This window comes from Eleutherodactylus coqui, chromosome 10, assembly GCF_035609145.1.
Source record: "Eleutherodactylus coqui strain aEleCoq1 chromosome 10, aEleCoq1.hap1, whole genome shotgun sequence".
Taxonomy (NCBI): domain Eukaryota; kingdom Metazoa; phylum Chordata; class Amphibia; order Anura; family Eleutherodactylidae; genus Eleutherodactylus; species Eleutherodactylus coqui.
In genome coordinates, this window is record NC_089846.1 from 43,259,930 (window position 1) to 43,287,390 (window position 27,461).

Sequence of the window (27,461 nt, forward strand, 5' to 3'; positions counted from 1 at the left end):
GGGTTATTTTGGCACCCAGAGGCCTGAAGATGGCCTCCAGGTCTGCCATCTATGGTGGTCTACGTGGCTCAGTCTCTGAGCTGCATTGGCAATATATTACACTGCAATACTGAAGTATTGTAGTTTATTATATAAACAATCAAAAGTTGTGAACTACAAGTCCACTAGTGGGACAAAAGTAAAAGGTTTAAAAAAAGTCAAAACCCCACCTTTCCCCTCTTAGTATGTTAAAAAAAAAATATATATATACACAAACTCGATATTGCCACATTTGTAATGTCATGTAAAAAAAAGTACATTATTTAATTCGCATAAATCAAGCTGTAAAAGAAAAAAATATAAAACCCAAGTGAAAATAGGTAATTTTTCATATCCTGCTTCACAAAAATGGATGTGATCATAAAGTCATATGGATCACCAAATGGTATCATTAAAACCTACAACTCGTCTCACAAAAGAAAAAACAAAAACTCACAGCACTGTTGATTGGGGGATGTAAGGGCTCTTTGAATGCGGTGATACTTTTTTTTTTTTTCTAAGACGTGAAAGAGTTGCAAACAAAAGCTATATAAATTTTTGGTATCTAATATAATCTTACTGACAGAATTAATTTAACATATTCTTCAACACGGTAAAAAAAATACCAGAACTTCAGATTTTGTTAATCTTGCATCTAGTAAAAATGGAAAAAAAAAAAAAATGATCAAAATATGTCCCCCAAAAATGGCATAAATGGAGACCAGAACTCATTCCGCAAACAACAAGCCCTCATAGAGCTCTGATGGAAAAATTACAATGTTACGGCTCTCTGAATGCAGCGAGACAAAAATCTTTTAAAAAGTGTTTCGTGTATAAAAATAAGAAAACCTAAAACTGTATAAACGTGGTATCACTGGAATAGTAGGGGGTAAATGTCCTGATGAGGACTAAGCGGACACCGCGATCGGAGATTGCAGGTTGGAGTGGGGACGTCATTGCAGTTTGGAGCCTTCTGACGGCCCTAAGGGCTGACATGACAGTTTGCCTATTAAAGGGGTTGTATGTTTTATATAAAACCTTGATCCCCATTCAGTAAAATAATAATTAACAGTCATATACCCACCTCTCTCCATTCCATGTTGTGTCTTGTGGTGCTGCTCAGTGCTCCACTACAGTATTTGTTTACATGCTCCAGTCCTGCGGTTTATGGGACATCATTGGCGCTGCAGCCAATTATAGAGCTCAGCAATCGAGTGCTGAGCTTTATTTTCTGCAGTACATGTGTGGTCCTGTAAGCAGGCTGGGGGGCAGTCTGTATACCTGACATCAGATGGGAGACCTGGTGCGGACACAGTGGGAAGCAAGGAGAGGCGAGTAAATAACTGTTAATTATTTAACTGCATAGGCAACAGGGTTTTATTTAACCCCTTAAAGACCAAGTGCTGTAAATTTACAGCACTTGGTCCTGAGCTTTAATCCCGCCCAATCGCAGAAATACGACGGGGAATTAAAGCCCCTGCTTCTGCAATCAAGCAGAAGCAAGTCAGGTTGTCGGCTATTAAGTCACAGCTGATAACCCGGAGGAGAAGGCAGGAGGGGTTTTTAACCTCTTCTCCATTCCCTAGTACACAGCGCTCAACGAGGCTGCCGGGATTCCCTGTTACAGCACAGCTGCAGGATCCTAGCAAACCCTGATCACCTCTGCCAGTGACTATTGTCACTAGAAGGGGATATTTTCCCTGTAACTGGGACTCCTATGGATGCTACAGTGGAAAAGTGTCCAAAAAAAACACAAAACGTGAATGCCCCCCAGTGGTCTTCTATAATGTAATGGAGGACATAGATGGTAAAAAATAGTTACATAAATAAGTAAGAAAAAAAAATTACAGAATAAGATAATATAATACAATACATAAAGAAAATAACCCAAAACCATGGCCGTATGTGCCCTGTAATCCAAAACCATACATATTATATATCAAAACTTCCAAACCAAAATGAGGAACCCGTTTTCATACTTTATTTTAGTGTAAATATACTCCTTTAAAAACAATTACTATAAGTGTTAAAACAAATTTTTTTTATTAGCCCTTTACTCCCAATAAAGCAAAAACTGGGGAAAAAGTCAGTGAAAAAGATATATTAAAAAAACAGCCCTATACAAAGCGGAAAAAAATGCAGCAAAAATAATTTTGGTAGCTGAAGGAAAAAAAATAGGGCAGTAAAACCTCCACATGGGTACAATCCCTAAAAAGAAAAATGTCTGGTCTTTAAGTACCTTTTGTACCAAAAGGTACAGCCTGGTCCTTAAGGGTTAAAAACAGACAACTTGGACAACCCCTTTTAAAACATGATTGTGGCACACCTAAATAGAATGCTGGTCAAAACACAGTATAATGCAATACTATAGTCTGGTATACTGTGTAAGCGAGCAAACTATTGCAAGCTCAAGTCCTCTGAGGACTAAAAAAAAGAGTGAAGATTTAATTTACAGAAAAATTAAAGGGGTTGTCTCACGAAAGCAAGTGGGGTTAAGTACTTCTGTATGGCCATATTAATGCACTTTGTAATATACATCGTGCATTAAATATGAGCCATACAGAAGTTATTCACTTACCTTCCCTGCGCTGGCGTCCCCATCTCCATGGCTCCGTCTAACTTCAGCGTCTAATCGCCCGATTAGACGCGCTTGCGCAGAAGGGTCTTCTGCCTTCGGCTCGGTTCGGCAGCAGCTGCGTTCTGGCTCCGCCCCTTCTATGCGTCATCGCGTAGCTCCGCCCCATCACGTGTGCCGATTCCAGCCTCCTGATTGGCTGGAATCGGCACACGTGACAGGGCGGAGCTACGCGATGACGCGTAGAAGGGGGCGGAGCCAGAACGCCGCTCGTGCCAGACCGAGCCGAAGGCAGAAGACCCTTCTGCGCAAGCGCGTCTAATCGGGCGATTAGACGCTGAAATTAGACGGAGCCATGGAGACGGGGACGCCAGCAACGGAGTGGGTAAGTGAATAACTTCTGTATGGCTCATATTTAATGCACGATGTATATTACAAAGTGCATTAATATGGCCATACAGAAGTGTATAACCCCACTTGCTGCTGCGAGACAACCCCTTTAATTAAAAAAAAGCCCTTCCTTTTCCTTTGCAGCAAAAAGTAAATTAAAAACCTGTTTTCACTGTCTGTAAAAGTCCAGTTTATTAAAATCACATTATTAATCCTGCACAGTGAACACTGTCAGGAGGAAAAAAAACCGCAATGTTGTAGTTACACTTTTTTTTGGTCCCAGTTTCCCAGAAAATTGAATAAAAAGTGATCAAAAAGTCCTATCCCAAAATCGTATCAATAAAAAATACAGGTCACCTCACAAAAAGGGAGACCTCAAAAGATGGCGACGGAACGCTACTTTTTTGTTTTAAGTAAGTTTATTTTAAGTAGCATTTTGTATTGCTGTATTGACAGAATAAAGAAGACCTCATTCTTACTGCACTGTGAACGTCATAAATGCAATCTCCCTCACTTAGAAACCTTTAAAAGTTTACCAGTACATTATATGGTACCAATGAAAAACATATAACTGTTCTTAGAAAAAAAAAAATGTCGTCTTGTAGCAGTGTCACTGGAAAAATAAACTTTTTTTTTGAAAGTGGGGAGGAAAAATGAAAATGATCCAAAATAACTGCAGTGAGAAGGGGTTAAAGTAGTTGCTGGTATAATTATTTTTTTCTCTCCTTTAGGCAGTGGAAATTTTGAAAACCGCCAGGGAAATCTATATGCAAGTCCGTTACTTCCCATACAGTGAGTATTTGGCAGACACTAAGCTACATACATACAATTTAAAGCGAGGACTGTTTTATTGAAATTCACCTTTTAGAACAATTTTATGTAAATGATTGAAGTTTCATTCATTCTCACCTGCAGTACAGTCTGCATTAACCCCTTGAGTGGCGGGTTTCCTACCACCCTGTCAGACCCACCAGGGCAGGTTTTTTTAAATGGTCTAATCATTGAATTTCAACTAATTTTGCAGTTGCGTCTCAAGAGCCATAACTTTTTCATTTTTCCATTGACACGGCCATATAAGGGCTTGTTTTTTGCGGGACAAGTTGTGATTTTTTTTTTTAAACGGGGGAGGAAAAAAAGAAATGGGGAAAAAAGAAAAAAAGGGGCCATGTCATTAAGGGGTTAAATAATGTATTAACTTCCTTCTCTGGGTCATTAACACGCATGGATACCACATGTGTGATTTGATTTTTGATTTTTTTTTTACAAAGTAAAGGGAGACAAGTGTTTTTATAATTTTTTATTTTTTTACTTTTGTGGGTTTTTTTTTTTTGTCCCTTTATGGGACTTCCACAGGGACCCATCAGGACCCCCTGATCACATTCCGGGGGTCCGACGGTGACAGCCCTTTACATGCTGCAGTCACAGACTGCAGCATGTAAAGGGTTAACACAGCAGAGATTGGAGGTTTTCTCTGGTCTCTGCTGTAAGAGCTGGTACCTAGCTGTCCTCTGACAGCCAAGCACCAGTTCTCCCTGCCACAGAGACCTGACAAGCTGATGGTCTCTATGGCAACCTATAAACAAAGCAGGAGACTTAGAAGCAGGAGATTGCCGGCAGATCGGCAATATCTTCTGCTGGTTTTTCAAAGCCCTTGCTTTCTTCTCTGTGGGACTGTGCAGGCAAAGCACAATGCCACAGCTTGTGGCATTGTGCTCTGCAGCTCCCATAGCGATACATAGCCCGGAAATCTTTCGGGCTATATCGCTATGAGCAGTGGAGCTCGTCCCGGAAAATTTCCGGGCGTGCCCCTCAAGGGGTTAAAGTCCAGAGTGTCTCCGCACAGACTGTGCTCAAGGAAGTGTAGTTTATATAACAAGTACTTTACCATAGTCAGATGTAAGTAAGGCCCAATGCACATGGGCGGAATTTTGCTGCGGAATCTGGAGCGGGCCCCCAAGATTCTTCATGCACATGAGCCAAAACCAATTGCGGTTTCTGCTCATGGATAAAAAAAAAAAAAAAAAAAATCACAGCATGCTCCATTTTCCTGCGGTTCCCGCACCGACTGCTTCCATTGAAGTCAATGGAAGCTGTCCGACGCGCAGCCCGTCTGCAATTAACATTGGGGATTCCACGAGGAAAGCAGGAGTGTATAAAAAAAATTCGTACTGCGCATGTCCGACAGCAAGTCATGTGGACTATCTGCAGTGCAGAGAAGCCAGAAGAGCGGTCCGTGTGGCCCCCGCCTCCACACACAGGTACGCAGGGTAACCTGCCACAGTCAGGGCTGGATTCCGTAGGTGGAGTCTGGACCTGCCGTATGCATGAGGCCTAAAGTAGAGTCTTGCATAGGAGTGCAGCCAGTGTTGGTTCCATTTTCCATGTGGAAACTGTGTAGGGACGGAAACCACGATGGCACCGTAGGGGAGAACATGTGACACCTCTTTGCTCTCCATCTCGTATAGTTTCCGTCCCTGTCAGTCTTTTCCACTGGATAGATAAGCGCCAAAGACAACGCTGTTCCATCTGCTGTAAAAGACTGGCAGGGACGGAAATGGCGAGTCTGAGACCAGAGGGGTATAGTAGTAATTATCCCTAAAAGCATTGTGAAGAAGACAGCATTATATGGCAGCACACATATAGGAACATCCTGTCCGGTGGCTCAAGGAGATGCAGATTGGGCAGCTTTCCTTCCGGTTTGTTCCTTATAATTGACAGATCCATCCTATCTAAATCCACCGAACAACCGCAGCACTCTTAACCGTACCCAGATATTAATCCTGGGGGAAACTCGCCAACGGGCTTAATGATGCACGCTCCTTCCAGGATGTGGATCCGTCATCCAGATATTAATCAAATCAATCCTTTAAAACAGGCTTGGAGCAGCGTACAGGGTGCAAAGTCAAAGGAAGGTTGCCAGAGCAGCGGTGACTTGACAAAGACCGCAGAGCGGCGGTTGAAACGTTGTCTGTCTTTTATGGAGGAAAATAAAGATATGCAGTTTTTATAAGAGCGGAATCTCTGGCAACCTTCCTTTGACTTTGCACCCTGGATGCTGCTCCAAGCCTGTTTAAAGGATTGATTAGAGCCATCCTATCTATGTATAGGAACAGACTTGTCATATCTACAAGATTACATGGTTTCTCTTGCTGAGGACAATCACATTTTACCCAAACAACTGAAACGTAGTCTTTTTTGCCCTTCAGTGTGGAGAAGTTTTATTCCATATGCAAACAAGCTGGCAAATCCCAGGTCCCAAAAGTACCCCAATTCTCGCGTGGGGTTCCAGCCCACTGTCTCCCCCTTTTACCTGACCCGGGCAGTCTCTATTGTCATTACTATTCTTTGCTTAGAAATCTCATTTATGTATCACTTAGACCCAATGCATGCGGGATACGTCTTCTGCTTTGGCAGCAGGCTTGCAGATTTAGGGTGCCCACTTCTGGAGGGGCAGGTAGTGCGCCGTCAACAGAAACAAACGTGTGAAATTTCAAAGCCAAGAATAGCAATAAAGGCCGGTGTGGTCAGTCAGCGGCAGGACTGCCGAGTGAGAACTGGAAAAACTTGTTTTCCATCACCGATTTTATATACAGCTACAGAAGAAAACCTCCCCATAAACATGAAGAGAGCAGATGTTGATGGACTTTGTAGATTCCTTTAAGTGCTATAGTGCAGCTAGGTGAGTGGAGACTTATAAGGTCATGCATGCTCCTCTGGGAAATATGTAAATACGAAGCTGGAACAATACCTCTGCAGCGCCACCTCTTGGAAGGCAGCATTCCTGCAAGTCAATGTTGAGACTTTTTAAACAAGTCTTATAACAATGACCTGAAAATTGTAAGCCAGAAACCATACACAGACAGCTGTTTCGGGGTGATTGGCTGGGCTAGGGAGAGGCCTCTAAATGTGGGTTTCTGGCTTTGACTTACACTTTGCAGTTGTTGTTCCAAAACTTGTCTAAAAAGACTGACACTGACTTGCAGGAATGCTGCCTTCCAGTAGGTGGCGCTGCAGAGCTATTGTTCCATCTTCACCTATTTGGCAGGAGCATGAATGGCCTAAGTCTCCTCACACACCTTCTAGGTGTTCCCTCTTAAGGAGATATACCTTTTCATGCGTGTAACATGCAGTACAAAGCAAATATACATTATGTACATATTTGCTGTATACGTTAAATCCCCCAACTAAATAGGACATGTATTTTTTTTTTTCTTCCATGCACATAAAAAAAAAAAATAATGTAGAGGTGAGTGGCCCAATAGAAATCGCTGGGCTTTTAGCGCCACTTAATATGCAGTGACAATAGGCCAGTGTGCATGGGCCCTTAGTGATTGACATCTCTGCATAGTGAAATATGTTGATGCTGTACAGGAAATAAATAGAATTGTGGTGTTTGTGTTCTTCCAGATTACCAGAGGCAGAAAGAAAGAACGGTACACTAGCGCCATCTGCTGGTCTTCCTTTCCCATCCACAGGAGCACTGGGATTCTGCATGATTGCTGGAGAGAAGCTCTTCCCAAGAGCCCTGACCCCCGGATCTGGGTGCTGGCATGATGGCTCTGGCATACGTGGACACCTATTACATATCTTTGTTGCGTTATTAAACTTGACACTACACCACTTTCTTTTGTTAGCACACTATTAGGCCGCTTTTACACAGCTTAGAATCGTGTGAGATTTGTGCGTTGCAAGACGCACGAATATGAACCCCATTCTATCAAAATCGTGGTATTTACTCAAACCTCCACACCTATTCTGGGGACAGAAAATGCATAGCACAGTGTGCAACGTGCAGGGGAGGGAGATGCGATGTTTCCCATTGAAAACAATGGCAAACACTCGCTGATCCCCTGAAAGATCGCTACTTCCTGGAAGTGATGGGAGGCGGTTTTGACATAAGACTGTACATTCTTGCGCACACCCTTTTCATGGATTTAATGGCTATCTAATGCGCTCCAGCTGTGTTCTTTTTTCCTGCTTCTTCCCCTTGTGCATTTTCAGACCTTCCATAGACTTCTATGGGACTTCTGCAGCACACAATACAGGAAAATAGAGCAGGTCCTACTTTTTCCAGTGTGTGCAAAACACGCTTATGAGAACAGACCCAATCAATGGGTAGTGTTCTCTGTGTTTTAGTGCGAGCAAAACCCTGCACCAGCAGTTAAGTGAAGAAGCCTGCATTCCAACCTGTGTGAACATTCTCTCAAATGCAGGGGTGAGAATGGCGGAATCTGACACTTTATTAATGACTTGCTTTCGTAAATGTATTTGTAAAACTGTTAGTTTGCATAGTAAGTAAAGTGTGATGATCATGAATACCTTTGTATAATGTCTTAATATGTAACAAAATTGTATCTTTACCATCATTGAAAGAAGTGTCTATGCGCTACCACAACTTTAAATCGCATGAAGCAATGATCACACCGTAGCTATAATGCCTGCTTTATGGCAGTTGTCAATTTAAAAAAACATTTTCACATTAGAAATAACAGCCTTTTCTTAAATATTCTCTAAAAGTGACTTCAATTGGCCAATAACTCTGAATCCCAGTTCTTTACAGTTTGGCTTCTAAAGATTATTATGTAGTAAACAATTATAATTAATTAGAATATGTAACAATCATTTTATGCATCTCTATGAAAACGAGAATTATAAGACTGGAACCCAGAGCTGTAATCCACTTCTGCTTTAACCCATTCCCGCTGCAGGGCGTAAGTTTACGTCCTGGGAGCAGGGTACTTCCCGCAACAGGGCGTAAACTTACGTCCTGGAGATAGCGCTGGATCACATATGATCCAGCGCTATCCCGCAGCGGGAGTCGGCTGTCAGTCACAGCCGGCGTCTCGCTGCAACAGCGGGGGGACATCGGAGATGCGCCCGCCACTGTTAACCCCTTCCCTGCCGCGATCTATGTAGATCGCGGCAGGGAAAGAGTTCACAGAGGGAGCGCGGCTCCCTCTGTGTCTCCGGCCGGAACTCGCGATGTCATCGCGAGAGCCCGGCCTGTCACCATGGCAACAGGACGCCAGACACTGGCGTCCTGTATTGCCTATGCCTAGGATCGCTGTATGAGCGATAAGGCATGGGAGAGCAGTAGCTCTGCCATGCCTTATGACAGCGATCATCAGGGCAGTGGTTAAAGTCCCTCAGAGGGACACAAACAGTGTAAAAAAAAGATTTAAAAAATGAATTTAAAAAAATGTAAAAAAAAAAAGAGTAAAAAAAACATTTTTTATGCTTTTTCTCAGATTAGCATAAAAAAGGTAAAAAAAATTAAAACCCCACATATTTGGTATTGTCACGTCCGTAACGATGTGTACAATAAGTTGCACATGCTTTTGACTGTGCACCGAAAAAAACGCTAAAAAAAAAAAAAAGCTAAAAAACTGAGGCAAAATGCTCATTTTTAGCATTTTGCCTCACTAAAAACGCAATAAAAGTGATCAAAAAAGCCGTATGTACGCCAAAATGGTACCATCTACAGCTCGTCTCGCAAAAAATAAGCCCTCATAGAGCTCTGTACATCAAAAAAAAAAAAAAAAAGTTACGTGACTTTGAATGCAGCAATTTATAATAGAAAAAAAGATTTCCAAAAAAAGGGTTTTTATTGCAGAAAAGTGGGAAAACCTAAAAAAAAAAATGTTAGAATTTTGGTATCGTTGTAACCGTACCGGTCTGCAGAAAAAATGGAAAGTCTCATTTATGCTGCATGATTAACGGTGTAAAAAAAAAAAAAAAAAAATCTATGGCAGAATTGATGCGTTTTCTCTCTATTAAAAAAAAAAAAAAAAAAAAAAATTTTTACAATATAGTCTATGTACCCAAAATTGGCATCGATAAAAACTACAGTTCGCCACGCAAAAAACAAGCCCTCATACGGCCGCGTCGACGGAAAAATAAAAAAGTTATGGCTTTTGATAAACGGAGAAGAAAATCCGCCAAAAATTGTTGCGTCCTTAAGCCCAAAATAGGCCATGTCATGAAGGGGTTAAAGAACCAGAAAGATGTAAATGAATCTGGTCTCTCCCGGAAGTGGATCTTTCTGCCGTGTTCACGAGTTGCAGAAAAATTCACCCCACTAAACCTACTTCATTAATGATCTGGGGCCAAGGAGAAACCTGTGCAACTTTTTACATTTTAAGGCAATAAGCTATTCAAAAACGCAACATGAATTGAAGGCACAGAGATGGTGACACGCTTACATGTCACCGCGATCAACATGGAATTCCTTGGCAGGTTGGAAGACTTTGCTGCCTGTATTCACACTTGGCAGTCGATTGTAAAGATGTGAGATCACTTTTTGGTTTGGTTTGACAAAAGTTTGTCCACATTGTTCCAGAGTCACCTATAGGCATGCTTCAGTTATTAGTCTTCGGTCCAAAGACATAGACTTCCTCGCTAGTGTAAATGGATGACTGTGATCACAACTACTTGTCCAAAATACTACAGTTCTAATTAACTTTTCTGGCCAAAGCAAGTAGTTTTCTCCCCTCGCCCCAGTCGGATGAACTCTTAGCCATTTTTGCCTTCCTCCTCCTCGCTGTCTCCTCTGTCCTCTTTAACTTCACACACCTGACTTTCGTCCACATGTTCCAGGGACTCTGCTCTCTGCAGGGACAGCTCATTAAGGGATATTCGAGGTAAAGTGTTCTGCTCTGGGTTTAGCCATGGCTTAAAGTCCGAGTTGTGCTTCTTCTTCCAGGCTGGATATTGTAAGCTCGCCTTATGCAGTTTCCGCAGAATCTGGATTAACAAGGGTCAACAGGAGGGTAGAGTGAGGTGATCAGTGGCAATGTAGTAGATGGAAGAAAATGTGAACTATGAGACAATCGAGAACAATGGGCTCTATTTTGCATATACATGGCAAAATAGAACATACTGCGTTCTATTTTGGGCTTGCTGATAACACAATTCCAACATGCTAATGTGAGTGGAAATGCGTAAGACACTGCAATTGATTGCCTGCGAACCGCCACATATGACACGGGCATACAGAGCTTACGTAATACGCAACTCCAATACGGTCGTGTGAGCCCGCTCTAAGGCCTCGATCACACTGCTGTGATGCAGAATCATTCTGTGAATTATTAAATCCAAGGGAGGTTTGGTGTTGTAGTCATGATATGGATGCTAAATGTGCCAGTATGACAACCACATGAAAGCAGCCTAATAATACATGGTAGTCTCACCTTTGGTGCCAAATACTGGGAGGACTTATTTACAACCCATTTTGGTAAAGATCCTAAAAAGAGAAATAAGAGCAGATGTATTGTACATATAGGCAGTAACCATCAATGTTAATAGATATTACTGATATAAGGATTTTCTTAACCTAAAGAGGAGCTGCAATTTAATGCACAAAATAGGTGATCAAAAGCATTTTTTGCAGTGGGTTTTATTAGCCCATTCTTTGTACAAAGCCCCCCTTCAGGTAGGAGAAGACTGTGCCGAGAAGTCAGTCTTCAGCTAGAGAGAACTGTTCCATATAGCAGTTTATTAATAAAACCCACTTTTTATACAGTATTTTGATTTTCAAACATACTAAGTCTGTGCCCCTCTATACTCTCCCAGCACTACCTTTTATTCCTCTGTCTCTACTGCTCTGTCCTCCGGCGCTGTGTAAGGAGAAGCTGTCCTGCGCTGCAGCATGCTCCTCCCCTTACAGAGCGCCGGGTCCTTTGCAGGACCCGATGCACTGTTAAGGTCTCAGTGCATTGGCTTGTGACATATAATACTGTACACCCCATGCACTGTGACCCTGACAGTGAGAGGAGAAGCAGGCTGCAGCATAGAACGGCTTCTCCTTACACAGTGCCAAAGGATAGAGCAGCAGAGGAATGAAAGCTGTGGTGGGAGATCATTGGGGGCACAGGGAAAGTAGGTTTAAAAATCAAAAGTACTGTTTTTAACACTGGCTTTACACGGGCGTATACGCAAAAACGCACATTAGCACAACGTTTTTGTGCCGTGAACATCATGCTTTTGCACGTTTTACTGTGGGAAATATCACATGGGCGCGGGACACAACCGTGCCATGACTTAAAAGGCTATGTAGCTTAATTATTTCCAGTTATGCGCAAATACATGGGTATCTGCGCAGCCTTTATAGACTCCTATGGGGCCTTAGCTGTGCAAATGCGTACTAAAGTAGAACATTGTGCTTATTTTTTCACATGTGCAAAAACGAAAATGTGAATGAACGCTCCGAAATCCATGGGTTCTATTCTCTGCAGAGTGTGTGCGCTAATTAGTCTGGGGGAAGCCGCACTAAGGGAGTGTACACATCACTGATTAGATGCAGAGCTAAAGCAGATTTCACCCCTTCACTTTGAATTCAATTGAAGTGGTGAAATCTGCTGTAGAGATCCCCATCGAAATCTGCTACAAAATCTGTAGCAAATCGACATGTGAAAGCACCCTAAGGGACCTTTCATATGTACAGCATATTAATATAAGACGCAGCTTGATCTGCTACTGTGGACACTGCATTTTCTGTATCCATAGGTGTGTCTTGAGGAAGGTCCTAGAGCAGGCTTTAGAAATAAACAGTTCTATGATCAAATCAAGCGTAGGGGGTGAGAATATACAGCAGAGTTGTATGCAGGCAGACAGACAACCCGTTGATCACGTACATCAAGTAGAACAAGAACTGGGCATTCTGGAGGAAGAAGTCACATGGGCCCTGAAACTACCAAAACAGGAAAGCTCCAGGCATTGATTACATACCAGCTGAACTGCTCAAACCAGTATCAATCAAGATCCTAACGACCTATGTCAAAAGATCTAGAGCTCCAAAGACTGGACAAGATCTGTCTTCATCACACTTCCAAAAAAGGTGATGCTCAAGAATGTTCTAATCACCGCCCCATCGCCCTCATACCTCACACGCCAGCAAAATGCTTTTAAAGATCATACAAAAACGCATTGCGACAATTGTTGAACGGGAACTACCAGACGTTCAAGCTGGCTTCAGCACAGGACGTGGCACAGGAGACCAAATCGCGAACCTGCACTGAGAAGACCTGAGAGTATCATCGGGACGTGTACATATGTTTCATCGACTACACCAAGGCATTTGATTGTGTGGAACATAAGCAGCTTTGGAAGTGTCTGAAGCAAATGGGCGTCCCAGAACATATTGAACAGCTTATAAGGGCGCTTTACAACAACCAAGAAGCAACAGTCAGGACAGCTTATGGAAACATGGATTGGTTCAGAATCGAGAAAGGTATACGGCAAGGCAGCATTCTATAACCAGGCCTTTTGAATCTGTTCGCAGAAATGATCATGAGGCGATGCAACTTGGACGAATTAGAAATCGGGAGTCAAAATCTGAGGCAGAAATATCAACATCCGATATGCAGATGACACCACCCTGCTTGCGGAAAGTTAAAGGGACCTGGAACACCTTATCCAACGAGTGCAAAAGGAAAGCCAACACATGGGACTGTATCTCAACAGCAAGAAAACGAAAGTCATGACCGCGGTAGGCAACGGGTCAGTGAACATAAACATCAACGAAGAAGTCAAGACAGTCTAAGATTTCATCTTCCTTGGATCCAAAATCAATTGCAACAAGCAACCTGAACCTGAGATCAAGAGATTGATTACACTTGGTAGGAATGCAATGAATGGAATGGAAAAGATCTGGAAAAGCAAGGATATGAGCATTGCAACAAAAACCAGACTGGTCAATGCAATCGTCTTTCCCATAACGACGTATGGTTGCGAAAGTTGGACGTCAGGAAAACAGAGAATAAAAAAGTTGATGCGTTTGAACTCTGGTGCTGGAGGAGAATGCTATGGATAGCTTGGACTGCCATGATAACGAACAAGGTAGTGTTAGAACGTGTCAAACCGAAAATATCACTAGAGGGTAAAAAAAAAAAAAAAAATCAAACAGCGGCTCTCTTGTTTTGAACAAATGCTGCCTGCTAACTCACTGGAAACAGGACTGATGCAAGGTCAGTGGAAAGAGAAGATCAGGACAACAAAGAACAAGATGGCTATATATATATATATATATATATATATATATTCATTCGAGGCCACCACAAACATGTCAACCACAGAACTGAAAGAAGCTGTGAGACAGGAATGCATGGAGAGCATTGAGCAACTGAAGGTCGGATGAGACTAACAATCATCATGGGACAGCTGTGCCTGCACTAGAGAACAGTGCAAGGACAGCTGCAGCTCCATGGACAACTATACAGTTAGCTGAAGCTGTATTTCTCTGCACAATCTTCTAGCTGAAAAGGGGATTTTCCACCACAAATGTACAGAATAGACTGAGAAAACCTACCGTAAAAATGCTTAGAATCGTATATACTGTACAATTAAAAAAAAAAAAAAGTGCAGCTACTCTTTATAGGGAGTCTGTTTTAAGTTCTTGCGTTCTTGTCTTTTTGCACTTGTAATCCCTGCAAAAACGCAAGACGACTATTAACCCTCTCCAATCCACTGTGACGTCTAAAGACATTATGATTTAAGGCTGTACAGCTTTGATGTTGGAAGAAGTCCATCGGAGTTCTCTTACTGTATATTGCCAGCCTCTCTGCTGTCAGAGCCTATCCAATGTGTCACCTCATGCAGTACTGGCTTTAGCCAGCAGATAGCGCCGTTGTATAACAGCAGAAAAAGAGTAAGCCCCTAAGAAAACCAGAATACAAATTGGATTGGAAAGGGTTAATTTTATGCACAAATACGCATGTATCATATGTATTCACTGCATATTTGCGCAGTCCCACTGACTTAATGACCTATATCAGTCCGTTACACCAAACTAAGACAGGCTGCTGTGTTTTTCATGTACTGCAAATCAATGGGGATTCAGTGCTCTGTATTTACACGCATGTGAATAAGCCCAAAGTGTGCGCCAAAGTAGTCCACTGGATGCACTTCAGTTGCTGCTTTCACAGCGCACGGTGGGGAAATGGCAAGGAGTGCAGATATATGAGCCGGAGGAATCAGTAAGTCAGACAGACTGGTTCTGCAGCTCTGTAGGTGGGGGGGGGGGGGGGGTTGTCACAAGTAACAATATGCAGCCAACAATGGGGGGCGGGGGTCTAACCTTGTCCGGGAACTTATTATAAGTAGCGATTTTAATTTTTTATTTTTTTTTATCAAGCCGAGTGTCAGGCAGGCTTGTAAACAGTAAGCAATGGCTGCTGGCATCCGTCTCGTCGGTCAGTGTTGTGAGCGGGTCTGTACCAGAAAGTTATAGATGGATTGTCTGATGATTTTTGGGTACAACTCACACTCCCCCATCTGAAGAGGGTTGCTGTAAATATACAGCAGCCCAGTCAATGGCCAGCATGGGAATCTTGTACAGGGATGAGCTGCGACTTCATGGTCTTCTGACAGCAGAGCTCCTGCTCTAACAGCCAAGAGTGGAGAAACCTCTGATCCTGGTCGTTTAACCCCTTACATGCTGCAGACAATAGTAAACACGGCATGCAAACGGTTGACAGGGTGCGTGGATGCCACCAGTTACTTACTGGCACCCTGTAATGCAGGGCTGGTGGCCCTATCATAGTCTAGTAGGAAAGCTGTCAAAAGTCAACTACACTGCACTACATAATTTATGTAATCATGATCACAATGATTGTTGCCATTTTACTATTAATGATTAAAGGAGTTTTTCAGGCAAATTCTATGAATGACCTATCCTCAGGATAGGTCATCAATAGTGACTAGCTGGGGACCCGCTACTCAGGATGCCTGGTGATCAGCTGATCGTCTGGTCCACTGTCAGTGCAAGCAGGGCCATTCATTGTCTTTGGGGTCGGAGCAGGAAGTCTTCAAAGTAGCTTCCCCCACATTGAAATTAATGAAAGCTGAAAACCCCTATTATACTTCCGGCACTTCTGGGGTCAGACATTGAAGTGTAATAAGAGGTAGCGCTTCCACTGATTTCAGTGGGAGTGAAGCCGCCTCAGAGACTTCCTGCACCATTCCCAATGAGGATGTCTAGTCTCGCTGCAGTGACAAACAGCTTATTGCTAGGGAGCCCAACTGGCAGGTCCGCAGCAATTAACTATTGATGACCTATACTGAGAGGTTATCAATATAATTTGCCCAGCAAACCCCTTTAGGCAGCAATTGTAGTTCTCCAGACTGTCCATTTACTGGGACATTATACCTTTCATGTTTTATATGGTGTTTTGATGGAATAGAATGTTTTATGACTGCCCAATCTAGTTAGGAGCTGGGACTAAGTCTCACCTCGGGGATCCACCTGTGCCAGATAGGTAAGTGTACAGCTTGTAGGACCATTGATTTTAATAAGGTAGCCCGCAAGAAAGGACACTGCTCGAATCAAGTCCCGCCGTGGTGGATACATCTGCAACAGACATGGAGATTAATTGTGAAGTGTAAATTGATATTAAAAGGAAGTCTGTCAGCTAACTTTTCCCTATTAAACTCAATATACCAATGCACAAGCGACTGAATGATGGTTAGGAACGCTAGCTTTTCTCCTTAGGGAGAGCACCTAGAAGGTGAGTGAGACTTAGAAGGCCATTCATGCTCCGCTGGGTAATATGCAAATAAGGGAGATGGAACAATACCTCTGCAGCACCACCTATTGGAAGGTAGCTTCCTGCAACTCAATGTTTGACTCATTGACTTGCAGGAAGCTACCTTCCAATAGGTGGCGCTGCAGAGGTATTTTTCCATCTCCCTTATTTGAATGTTGGTTAAAACAGTACCGTTATCTCTGTGCACTGTGGTTGCCATCTCTGAATAAAGCCACAGAATGTCTTCCTGCGCCATCTATTAATTAGCCTCGGACCATCCAATGGGCAGTTCACATTTGCCAGAGGGCTGGGTCTCCCTTTTCTGCTAAAAACACCCCCTTCTATGTTGATGGACGTCTCCACGTTGCACGTCTGACATTACCGCACTGCACTGAGGATGGCGCATGTGTGTGAGGGCATTCCTGCCAGGGAGGAGTCACAGCGCATGCGCCTGAAGAGGGGGAGGAAGTAATAGTCAAAAATTAGCTGACAGACGTCCTTTAACCAAGCATTTCACAAGAGACTTGAAAAGAACTGCGCTGCATAATAACTATTTGAACGAGGTCCTATAACCCCCCCAAGTGCCAGCCCGGGTTACCCATGAAGTACAATCTACCCAATAAGGAGTTTTGTGGGCAGTAAAGCTTCTTAGACTTACGCTATGCTTGACAGAGAAATTGATGATGATGTAGCAATCCGGCATTACAAGCCATGACCGTAGTGTGACCACATCCCGATTCTTCACAGGTTTAGGGCACTTCCCTAAGGAGGGAAACAAGGGGCTGATTAGGAGCGATTTCATAGGCAGTCTATTTAAAAAATACTGGCAGCACAAATGTCACATCCAGAAGTTAGCTGTGGCACAATAGAGAATTACGAGGCGCACTACAAACAATGTGCTCCCCCCCGCGCACGTCTGGTGTATGTTTGGGGTCCGTGGCACTTCTTGCAAATCCCAGCATGCTCTAGGCATGGCTTTCTTTATAGACGGTTTCCCATAGGCTTCTCTATGGGGAAAAAAATGTCATGAAAAAAAGGAGAACAGAAAACTAAAACATATGTACCACTTAAAGGGGTTGTACCACAATTGCTACTTATACCCAATCCACAGTATATGGGATAACTTGCTGTTATGTAGAGGTCTTATGCCCAAAACCCCCACAGATCTCAAGAACGAGACTCATGTCCTACTCTCGTCACTTCTCACCCTTTACCGTGTATGTGCGGTCAGCAATCCATTTGTTTCAATGGGCCTGATGGAAACAGAGAAGCGGCGCCCCCTCGGCTATTTCTGCAATCCCATTCAAAGTAAATGGAGCGCTAGTGCTTTTTCTTGAGTCTCTGTATAAGGCCCCCTGTCCATGGCCGTTACGGAATATCGCCAGCGATATTCCGCCGCGGGGGAGGAGGGGTGGGGGTGGGGCGCTGTCAGTTCTCTGCGGTGAGCCTATCTGACTCATATACTCACCGCGGAGAATCGCTAGGATTTTCTGCTCGTGGACGCGGTGGCTGCGCTTTCCATAGCAACGCTATAGAAAGCGTTCACTGTGATACCCGCCGCGGGTAACACAATGAACAAACGCCGGTGGACACGCAGCCTAAGGCAGTTCCTGTTCTCCCTCTTGTACAATGATGAATAAGTCAGACAACTAGTTTATTTGATTAGTATAAGGACTTGGACCATAATAACCTCCTATGGATTTTAATCATCTACTATTACTTATAACTCACAAGAGTAATATCCCACATCTGCGTTCACAGAGAGCCGAGCAATGTCCCGGGTTTCTATCATGTTTACGTCCCACTTCTTGCGATAGCCCGTGTCATGTAAAACATCATATACCGTTTCAGCTGCGACATCCGGAAAAGTCATAGACCCCTGAAGAAGAAAAAATAAAGTTAATACGCAGAGAAAATTCATTGAGCATTTGGGGCCATGTGCTGTCCGGGTTTATCCACGGCCCCATTATAGTCTATGAAGCTATATACAGACACTGACACGAATGGATGGTTCAAGCGAAAAAACAAACAAACAAAAAAAACCACTATATGGCCGGACTCACACGAGCGGGTTGGATTCCACGCGCAGATATCCGCAGTGGAATAACTGCGAGTGATCATGGAAATAAATAGCGAATGGTTGTGTATGCGTGCGGTTTTTCGCGTGAATGTACGCGTATGGACAGCATACTGACAAATGCAGAAGAGTTTCTGCACGGATTCTGCAGCTGAACATCCCGCTATGTGTGAGCTTCATATAGAAAAGGCCGTTTTAGCCATTTCTTGTTTTTTGTGAGTCATCAGAACTTCCTCAATCTGGGTGCAAAGTTTCCTGTGTAAAACAAGTGCAAATCATGTAAATACATCTTGTTTGGTTTACAGCAGATCGCACTTGTCGATCTGACTGAAGCCAAAGCTAGAGAGGATAGTAGAGCGAGGGGGAGTGCAGACCAGAGGTTCGACTTCTCTTTTTTATATCCACTCCTAGTTTTAGCTTTAAACGCTGCACCAAAACCTCCCCTGTGAAAACACCCCCGGCCTCCCTCCCACACCGTGCTCTGCTGAGATTTCTGTATTGTTCTTCATAAAGTAAAAAAGTTTCAGCCAGTTGTTATTTTAACCCCTCGTCCTCTTGAGATAGGCAATATCTTGTGCCCTTCTCCCGGCTGTGTAATCATGATGGCCGCTGTCCGCTGCTAATGTTGCGAAGCTGAATGCTTATCATCCGCAGCTGGGATACGGAATTGCTTTTGCCCTTCCAGGAACTGCAGCACAAGCACGTTTTCGACCAATCAGGTTCAGGGGGCGTCACCCTCGTCACTTATGGCTCCACCAGGACTTCCTGGTGGCGTCAAGATACACTAATACCCCATTGGTCCACGTGCAACAAAATGCCCATGTGAATAGCCGACTTGGTTATAATGGGTCCAAGTGCCGTGCGTGAAATACACGAACAGCACTTAGACCTGAAAATCTGAATGGGCCATTAAGAACTGTCGTTTTTTCCTCATTCTCACCAGAAAGAGCCAACAGCAGGCGGAACAGTGACATCAAAAGTAATGTCCCGTAAACTTGCCTTGGGTCTCTACATTAAAAGCCCCCGTGACAGGTTTATGAAACCTCACCAGGCCGAAGAATAAAACAACTCAGAAAACCTGTTCAGTAATTTCCAATTTCCATACATTTCTGCAGCTGATGATTGAAAGCGACCATCCGGTCCTGGAGAAACAAAGATGGCCGCACCATTTCTCTGACTACCTGATGCATCATTACTCTAACACTCTACACCTGCTCCGATTGGCTAGTGCTGCACGTGAGCAATGCTGACCAATCAGAATAGCATGCAACGTCATAGACTACTGAGGCATACCAATACACCGAGAACATCAGGTAGTCGGGAAAGCGGTGTGGCCATTTTTGTTTCTCCAAGCCCAGAGAGTCACTTTACAGGGATTGTCTGGTTACCCACCGTTGACATTTAGACAAAATTGGTTTAAATGCCAGTCGTTCCTCAGCTAAGAGGATGGGTTATCGTTTGGTGGGGTGTTCTTGCACAGGAACAGCGATTGGCTGTCAGGACAACGGCCCTTTTTATTTACATGCCCACCTACTGCTCAGCCATCGGCTAGGAAAATCATCGGAGCCAGAGCCTCGAAAATACATTCAGCCTCTTTTGCGCATGCCAGCCGGTTTCGCTACTTCTTCCAACGTATATGCGTGATAGTAGACGCTTCAACTGCAAAGGGGAGTAGCTTGCCCGAATGCTCCCCCACGTAGCCTGTAGTCGCAGAAGCATCGCTGGCAGCAGCACCTCGTGGCGCGAAGAAATTCTTCTTACCGGCGAATGTATAGCCATGTAGCGCCGCCATCAGTGAGACGATATTATTCACTTATATGATGATTATTGTACCCTGTTGCTTTAGGGATTAAATTCCAAAAACTTTCACCATTTGTAGCCATTTTGGATAGGAACGTCTATATAGCACTACCCTGGTGTACGAAATGCCGTGGAAGAGGACAAGGAAGAAGAAAGACGTGTCCATGTAGAGTTGGGTCGAAGCGGTGGCTGGAGCAAAGAAACAGCCTGTGACACATGGGTCTTGTTACTGAGATCCGGGAGAACAACCCTGACGATTTTAGGATTTCCCTCGGCTGTGCCTAGTAGAGCAGCTCAGTCCTAGTCACTTGAACGGGACTGACCTGCACTCAGGCTATGTGACCAATGACCGTGATATCACACGGCTGAGAAGAGCTCCATAACCCGAGAGCCACAGCCTCTTCAACCCACTGATCGGTGGGCTACCGTAGTGGCAGACCCCTGCCGATTAACTATTGATGACCTATTCCGAGGATAGGTCATCAATAGTTTATTCCTGGTAAACCCCATTAAAAGGGAATATATCCCCTATTTTTTTTAGCAATTAAAACCAGATTGTTAAATATTTTACATTTTCTAAACAGGTTTTTTTGTAAATGTTTTATTCTATTGTCTGCATAGGACTCTGTGGGCGGCCATCACTTGAGCTGCAGTTCATTGATCTCACGGCCAGTCACACAATGGACAGGAGAGAATCCATTGATTTCTTTGGTGACTGTTGTAGGCATGTTCTGTTCCCTGTGCAGAGGTCATTATGCAGGGAGGGGCAGGAGGTGAGTTGTGACATCACCTGTTGTGAATGGTAGATCCTGTGTCATCTATATAGGTGTGACCTTTCATTGTAACACTGCCTGGGATGATAAGTGAACAGGAAGCGCCAGATTAGGATTACACCTAGTGATCAGTATGCAAAATTGCACAATTTGAGAATTGTTTTTTTTTTAATCATGACATTGAAAATTACAGGAAAAAAACCTTTAGAATTTTTTGGTGCTGATCATAAAAACTTTATAAAATAGCTGCTTTTCTGAAAACACTTTCCCTTTAATGCACACTGCAAACAATGCCGTCTTAGTGCCGGGCAGAGTACAGGAGGGTTATAAACCAGTATCCAGGTGCAGACTTATCACCTGTATGCAAAGTACCCCTCTCCTGGCACTGATTTGCCCCACGAGGCTATGTTTACACAGGGTGGATTTGCCATACAGCCCCTCCGCACAGAAAACTTGCGGCATTTACAGTTAGCAGCAAAGTAGAAAAGGTTTGTAAAGTCTGGTCCACATGCTGCAAAAACGGACCTGATTTGGGTTCCACAACGTGTCAAGTACAGGATTGTCGGTGTGGATTTCACCTCTTCAAATCAAGGGTTAATTCTAAAAGAAATTCAAAGTCAAAAACGACACCAAATTGTAGCAGATCTGCAAAACAAAATCCGCTCCGACAGTCTGCAGCACAGTCTGCCCCATGTGAACGTAGTCTAGGTGCATGGGGTTGTTCTAGAATGCATGGAAGGGCTCATTTACATGAAACAGATAAATTAATTTCTGCTAACACTGAACCAATGAAAACCATCGTTTTTTGAGGTGGAGGGGGCGGGGGGGGGGGGGGGGGTAGGTTGCTAGATTGTCAAACAAAAAAAAACAAAACATCCCAGTTTGTTTCCACTTCATTCTGTTTACCGTTTTTCAATCAATCCATTTTGTAATCTTTTTTTCTGTTTGAGATTAAACAAAGATTAGAAGTGGAACCAAAAATAAACTTTTTTTCCCCATTCAGTTCAGTCATCCGCTGACAATGTTAAAAAAAAAAGGGAAAACAAACAAAAAACAAACAAAAAACAAACAAAAACGTTCCTTTTAATTCATTTTCCACTTTTTAGAAGAAATGAAGCAGCGCTGCAGTCTGCACTAGATTTCCATAAAAAAAAACCAAAAAAAAAACCCGCAAGTTGACCGGTACAGACTGGTCTGTAGCTTCTGTATGAGGACCCGAGGGGTGCCAGCTGCAGGGCCGTATTCACACGGGTGACAGATATTGGTCTGAGAAACTCAGCGCAATATCGCACTTAAGCCGCCTGCACACGAGCGGAAATCCCGCCGCGGGATTTCCGCCGCTGAAAGTTTGCATAGGAGTGCATTACAATACGCACTCCTATGCAGACGGCCGCGGTTTGGCCGCGCGAAATCTCGCGCGGCAAACAAACCGCGGCATGTCCTAATTTTCTGCAGGGCACGCACTCACCCGGCCGCCGGCTCCGGTCTGCGCATGCGCCGGCTGCGCGGCAGCAGGCACATGAAAGAGCCGGGGCCGCCAGGCGCGGGTGAGTACGCGCTCGTCCCTGCAGGCGCTCGGGTCGGATCGCGCGGCAAGAATTCTCGCTGCCGGATCCGACCCGCTCGTCTGCAGGCGGCCTTAGGCCTCATGTCCACGGGGAAAATCAGATACGCTGTGGATTTGGGCTGCGGATGCACTGTCATTGTCTTTTATTTTTCATGTGGGAGATCAATTGAGCTATGTGCTCTATGAGCTCCCGCACGTGTGATCCGCACCTAAATGGAGCATGTCCATTTTTTTTTCTTGCTCCAGAATTTTTTAAATTCACTTTAAATACCATCCGCGGGTATTTATCCACCCGCGGGTGGTCAATGCATCCCTATGGGGCGCGGATCCGTGTGCAGGAAAAACGCTGCGGATTTTAATTCTTATTTTCCCCGTGGACATGAGGCCTTAGAAAGCCTGTGATTTTTTTCCTGCGAATGCAATGTGTATTGTGAGAAAAGCGCATCACATTGCTGGACGGGTTTGGGGGTATATGGGGTTTCAATAATAAAAATTGGGGGGAGAATATACACAGCAAGCATTAGGACGCCTGCAGATGGGCGGGTCGGATCCGGCGCTGAGGATTCTCGCCGCGGGACCCGATCCAAGCGTCTGCAGGGACCAGCACGTACTCACCCGCGGCTCTGGCTATTTGATGTGCCGGCTTGCCGGGCAGCCAGCGCATGCGCAGACCGGAGCCGGCGGCGGGTGAGTGACATGTCTGTGCGGGGCTCACGGAACATGCCGCGGTTTGTTTGCCATGCCAGATTTCGCACGGCCAAATTGCAGCCGTCTGCATAGGATTGCGTTTGTTAACGCAATCCTATGCAGGCTTCCAGTGGCGGAAATCCCGCCGTGGTATTTCCGCTTGTGTGCAGGCGGCCTTACTGTGCGAGAAAAACTGCCCATGTAAATACACCCTTAGGCTATCTACACACGGGGGCGAGCGCAATAACGGGCCGTGAAAGTGCCATTTACCTGCAGATGCAAAGCCTTTTTCAGGCAAAAACACCTCTCATCTGTGAAGTTCCGCCCCTCTTGTGCGAGTTTCACGCACGATAGAGGATCAAAGGTGTGTCCCGTTGATTACAGTGGGGAACCTCGTATCGCACTCGCCTGCACATCGCACGGCCTGTCAAGCATTAAAGGTCCCACAAAACGGATGGGCGATGCGTTCCGAAGAACGTGACGAGATGGCACAGAAGTACAAGAGAGAAGTTGCTGATAGGAATAAACATTTAAATTAACACGTTCTTTTCACATTGCAATCGGACGGAACGCATGCGAGAAAATCACCCGTGTGAATACACCCTAAAGCCTGGTCAGGAGGGCGCAGCTGATGCAGAACCTCCTCCTGCGGGTGTCACTTTCTTACAAGTGACGTGTCAGTAAATCCTACAACCGATGGAACCCTTTAAAAATTAACCCTGTATTATCAAAGAGGAAGCCCCCCTGCAGCAGCGGCCGCGGTCACGTGTCAGCTATTAATAGCCTCACCTTCACCGTGTGCACCAGGCAGCTCCTCCCGCCAGGGGGCTTCATCCACACCCCGATGCCCGGCTTGTTGTAGTAGCAGGTCCAGCCCTCGTGGGACTCGCACTGCGCCTGGAAGGAGAGGAACACGGAGTCGTCGGGAATGTCGGGCACCTGCCGAGCCATGGAGACGAAGGGAGTGAGGCTGCAGCAGGGACAGGTGTGCTGGGAGGAGCGCCCTCCCGGCTGTAGTATGGCGGCTCTCCGGCTGCGGACAGGTAACAGGTGTCCGGTACCCGCACGGCCCCGCCCTAGCAGCTGCTGACCCCGCCCCCCCGACCGACTGCGCTCTCTGATTGGCTGCTTTCACAACCGGCTTTCCATCCTCTTCTGTGTTTACATATGTGACATGGCGCCGTGGTGACAAGAGCCGAGGGCTCCCTCTAGTGGCAGGAGCTGTTATGGTTCTTAGTGTACACTGTAGAGAGGTGTCCAGGAGATAACGATTATCCCCAGCCGTTGGGACAATAAGCCCCTTCAGAAGAATGGCGCAGCTCAGAGACTTGTGCATCCCATCCGCTGGGCTGTAGCGGCCAGAGGGGTATTCGCATCTTGGCTTTTCATATCCTAGATGGGAAACCACTGCCATGGCGACCGGCCGAAGCCTATGGACAGAGCCGAGCGCTTAGTGCAGCATGTTTTCCGTAGCTCTCGGAGAGCCAAGGCCAGGAACTGAGGCTCCCGCCCCCTCTCCGCCCCTCTGCACTATTTGCAATGGAGAGAGGCGGGACGGGGCGGGGCTAATTCGGGACCTTTAGCCCCGCCCCTGTCTCGCCTTCTCTCATTGCAAATAGTGCAGAGGGGCGGAGAGGAGGCAGAGAGGGGGCGGGAGCCTCAGTTCCTGGCCCTGGCTCTTCTATCCTCCCCCCCCCCCCCCTGCACCCGAGGACAACGTATATCGGCTCGGCGTGAAAACCGAGCCGATATACGTTCGTGTGAACGCACCCTGAGGGACACAGCGCAGCACGCTGCACTATCCTGCTTCCATTCACGCAGAGCTACAGTAACAGCACGTTCGGAAAAGAGCTTCCGGGTTTTCCCTTCTCGGCCATGAAAAGCCAAGATCGGTATACCCCCTAAAGTTAGATAGCGCTCTGCACAGAATATATTTTGGCACCTACGCCATCATAAGAAAAAAAAAAAAGATACATAATGCACTAATAGGCAGTCTATTTGTATTCTGCCTATGCCGAAAGCACGGCGGTGACTAAATACTGTACCAGAACCAAGCTCCTATCATGTATACAGCAGCAGAACCAATATCAGTGCATAGATAGAATGCCAGAGCCAAGCTCATAACATAAATACAGCTCCAGAACCAACCTCAGTACATGGATATAATACCAGAGCCAAGCTCATAACATAAATACATCCCCAGAACTAACTTCAGTACATAGATGTAATACCAGAGCCAAGCTCATAACATAAATACATCCCCAGAACCAACGTCAGTACATAGATGTAATACCAGAGCCAAGCTCATAACATAAATACATCCCCAGAACCAACTTCAGTACATAGATGTAATACCATTGCCAAGCTCATAACAAATACATCCCCAGAACCAACCTCAGTACATTGATGTAATACCAGAGCCAAGCTCATAACATAAATACAGCCCCAGAACCAACCTCAGTACATGGATATAATACCAGAGCCAAGCTCATAACATAAATACAGCCCCAGAACTAACTTCGGTACATAGATGTAATACCAGAGCCAAGCTCATAACATAAATACAGCCCCAGAACCAACCTCAGTACATGGATGTAATACCATTGCCAAGCTCATAACAAATACATCCCCAGAACCAACCTCAGTACATTGATGTAATACCAGAGCCAAGCTCATAACATAAATACAGCCCCAGAACCAACCTCAGTACATGGATATAATACCAGAGCCAAGCTCATAACATAAATACAGCCCCAGAACTAACTTCGGTACATAGATGTAATACCAGAGCCAAGCTCATAACATAAATACAGCCCCAGAACCAACCTCAGTACATGGATATAATACCAGAGCCAAGCTCATAACATAAATACATCCCCAGAACCAACGTCAGTACATAGATGTAATACCAGAGCCAAGCTCATAACATAAATACATCCCCAGAACCAACTTCAGTACATAGATGTAATACCATTGCCAAGCTCATAACAAATACATCCCCAGAACCAACTTCAGTACATAGATGTAATACCAGAGCCAAGCTCATAACATAAATACAGCCCCAGAACTAACTTCAGTACATTGATGTAATACCAGAGCCAAGCTCATAACATAAATACAGCCCCAGAACCAACCTCAGTACATGGATATAATACCAGAGCCAAGCTCATAACATAAATACAGCCCCAGAACTAACTTCGGTACATAGATGTAATACCATTGCCAAGCTCATAACAAATACATCCCCAGAACCAACATCAGTACATAGATGTAATACCATAGCCAAGCTCATAACATAAATACAGCCCCAGAACTAACTTCAGTACATAGATGTAATACCATTGCCAAGCTCATAACAAATACATCCCCAGAACCAACTTCATAGATGTAATACCAGAGCCAAGCTCATAACATAAATATATCCCCAGAACCAACTTCAGTACATAAATGTAATACCAGAGCCAAGCTCATAAAAAATACATCCCCAGAACCAACCTCAGTACATAGATGTAATACCATAGCCAAGCTCATAACATAAATACATCCCCAGAACCAACCTCAGTACATAGATGTAATACCATTGCCAAGCTCATAACAAATACATCCCCAGAACCAACTTCAGTACATAGATGTAATACCAGAGCCAAGCTCATAACATAAATACATCCCCAGAACCAACGTCAGTACATAGATGTAATACCAGAGCCAAGCTCATAACATAAATACATCCCCAGAACCAACGTCAGTACATAGATGTAATACCATTGCCAAGCTCATAACAAATACATCCCCAGAACCAACTTCAGTACGTAGATGTAATACCAGAGCCAAGCTCATAACATAAATACAGCCCCAGAACTAACTTCAGTACATAGATGTAATACCAGAGCCAAGCTCATAACATGAATACAGCCCCAGAACTAACTTCAGTACATAGATGTAATACCAGAGCCAAGCTCATAACATAAATACATCCCCAGAACCAACTTCAGTACATAGATGTAATACCAGAGCCAAGCTCATAACATAAATACATCCCCAGAACCAACTTCAG

At 44.6% G+C, this 27,461-nt stretch overlaps 2 protein-coding genes across 2 annotated transcripts in view; one reads left to right on the forward strand and one right to left on the reverse strand.

The window, feature by feature from the left end:
• The window catches only part of PDZD11 (PDZ domain containing 11), a 33,474-nt gene extending 25,175 nt beyond the window's left edge, over nt 1-8,299 (forward strand). Inside the window, exons 7-8 of the mRNA XM_066580922.1 lie at nt 3,715-3,775; nt 7,391-8,299. Of these exons, the coding sequence (XP_066437019.1) occupies nt 3,715-3,775; nt 7,391-7,425 (96 nt within the window). The 3' untranslated portion in view covers nt 7,426-8,299. The remainder of the gene's footprint in view (nt 1-3,714; nt 3,776-7,390) is intronic.
• Nucleotides 8,300-9,998: 1,699 nt separating this feature from the next.
• Nucleotides 9,999-24,476, reverse strand: LOC136580384 (START domain-containing protein 10-like). The gene is made up of 6 exons (XM_066580923.1): nt 24,197-24,476; nt 18,235-18,382; nt 17,162-17,265; nt 16,211-16,328; nt 11,173-11,225; nt 9,999-10,726 (listed from the first exon to the last, which is right to left on the reverse strand). Exons 1-6 carry the CDS (start codon nt 24,356-24,358, stop codon nt 10,496-10,498), a joined length of 816 nt encoding a protein of 271 aa, XP_066437020.1. The 5' UTR covers nt 24,359-24,476; the 3' UTR covers nt 9,999-10,495.
• Between the last annotated feature and the right edge of the window lie 2,985 nt (nt 24,477-27,461).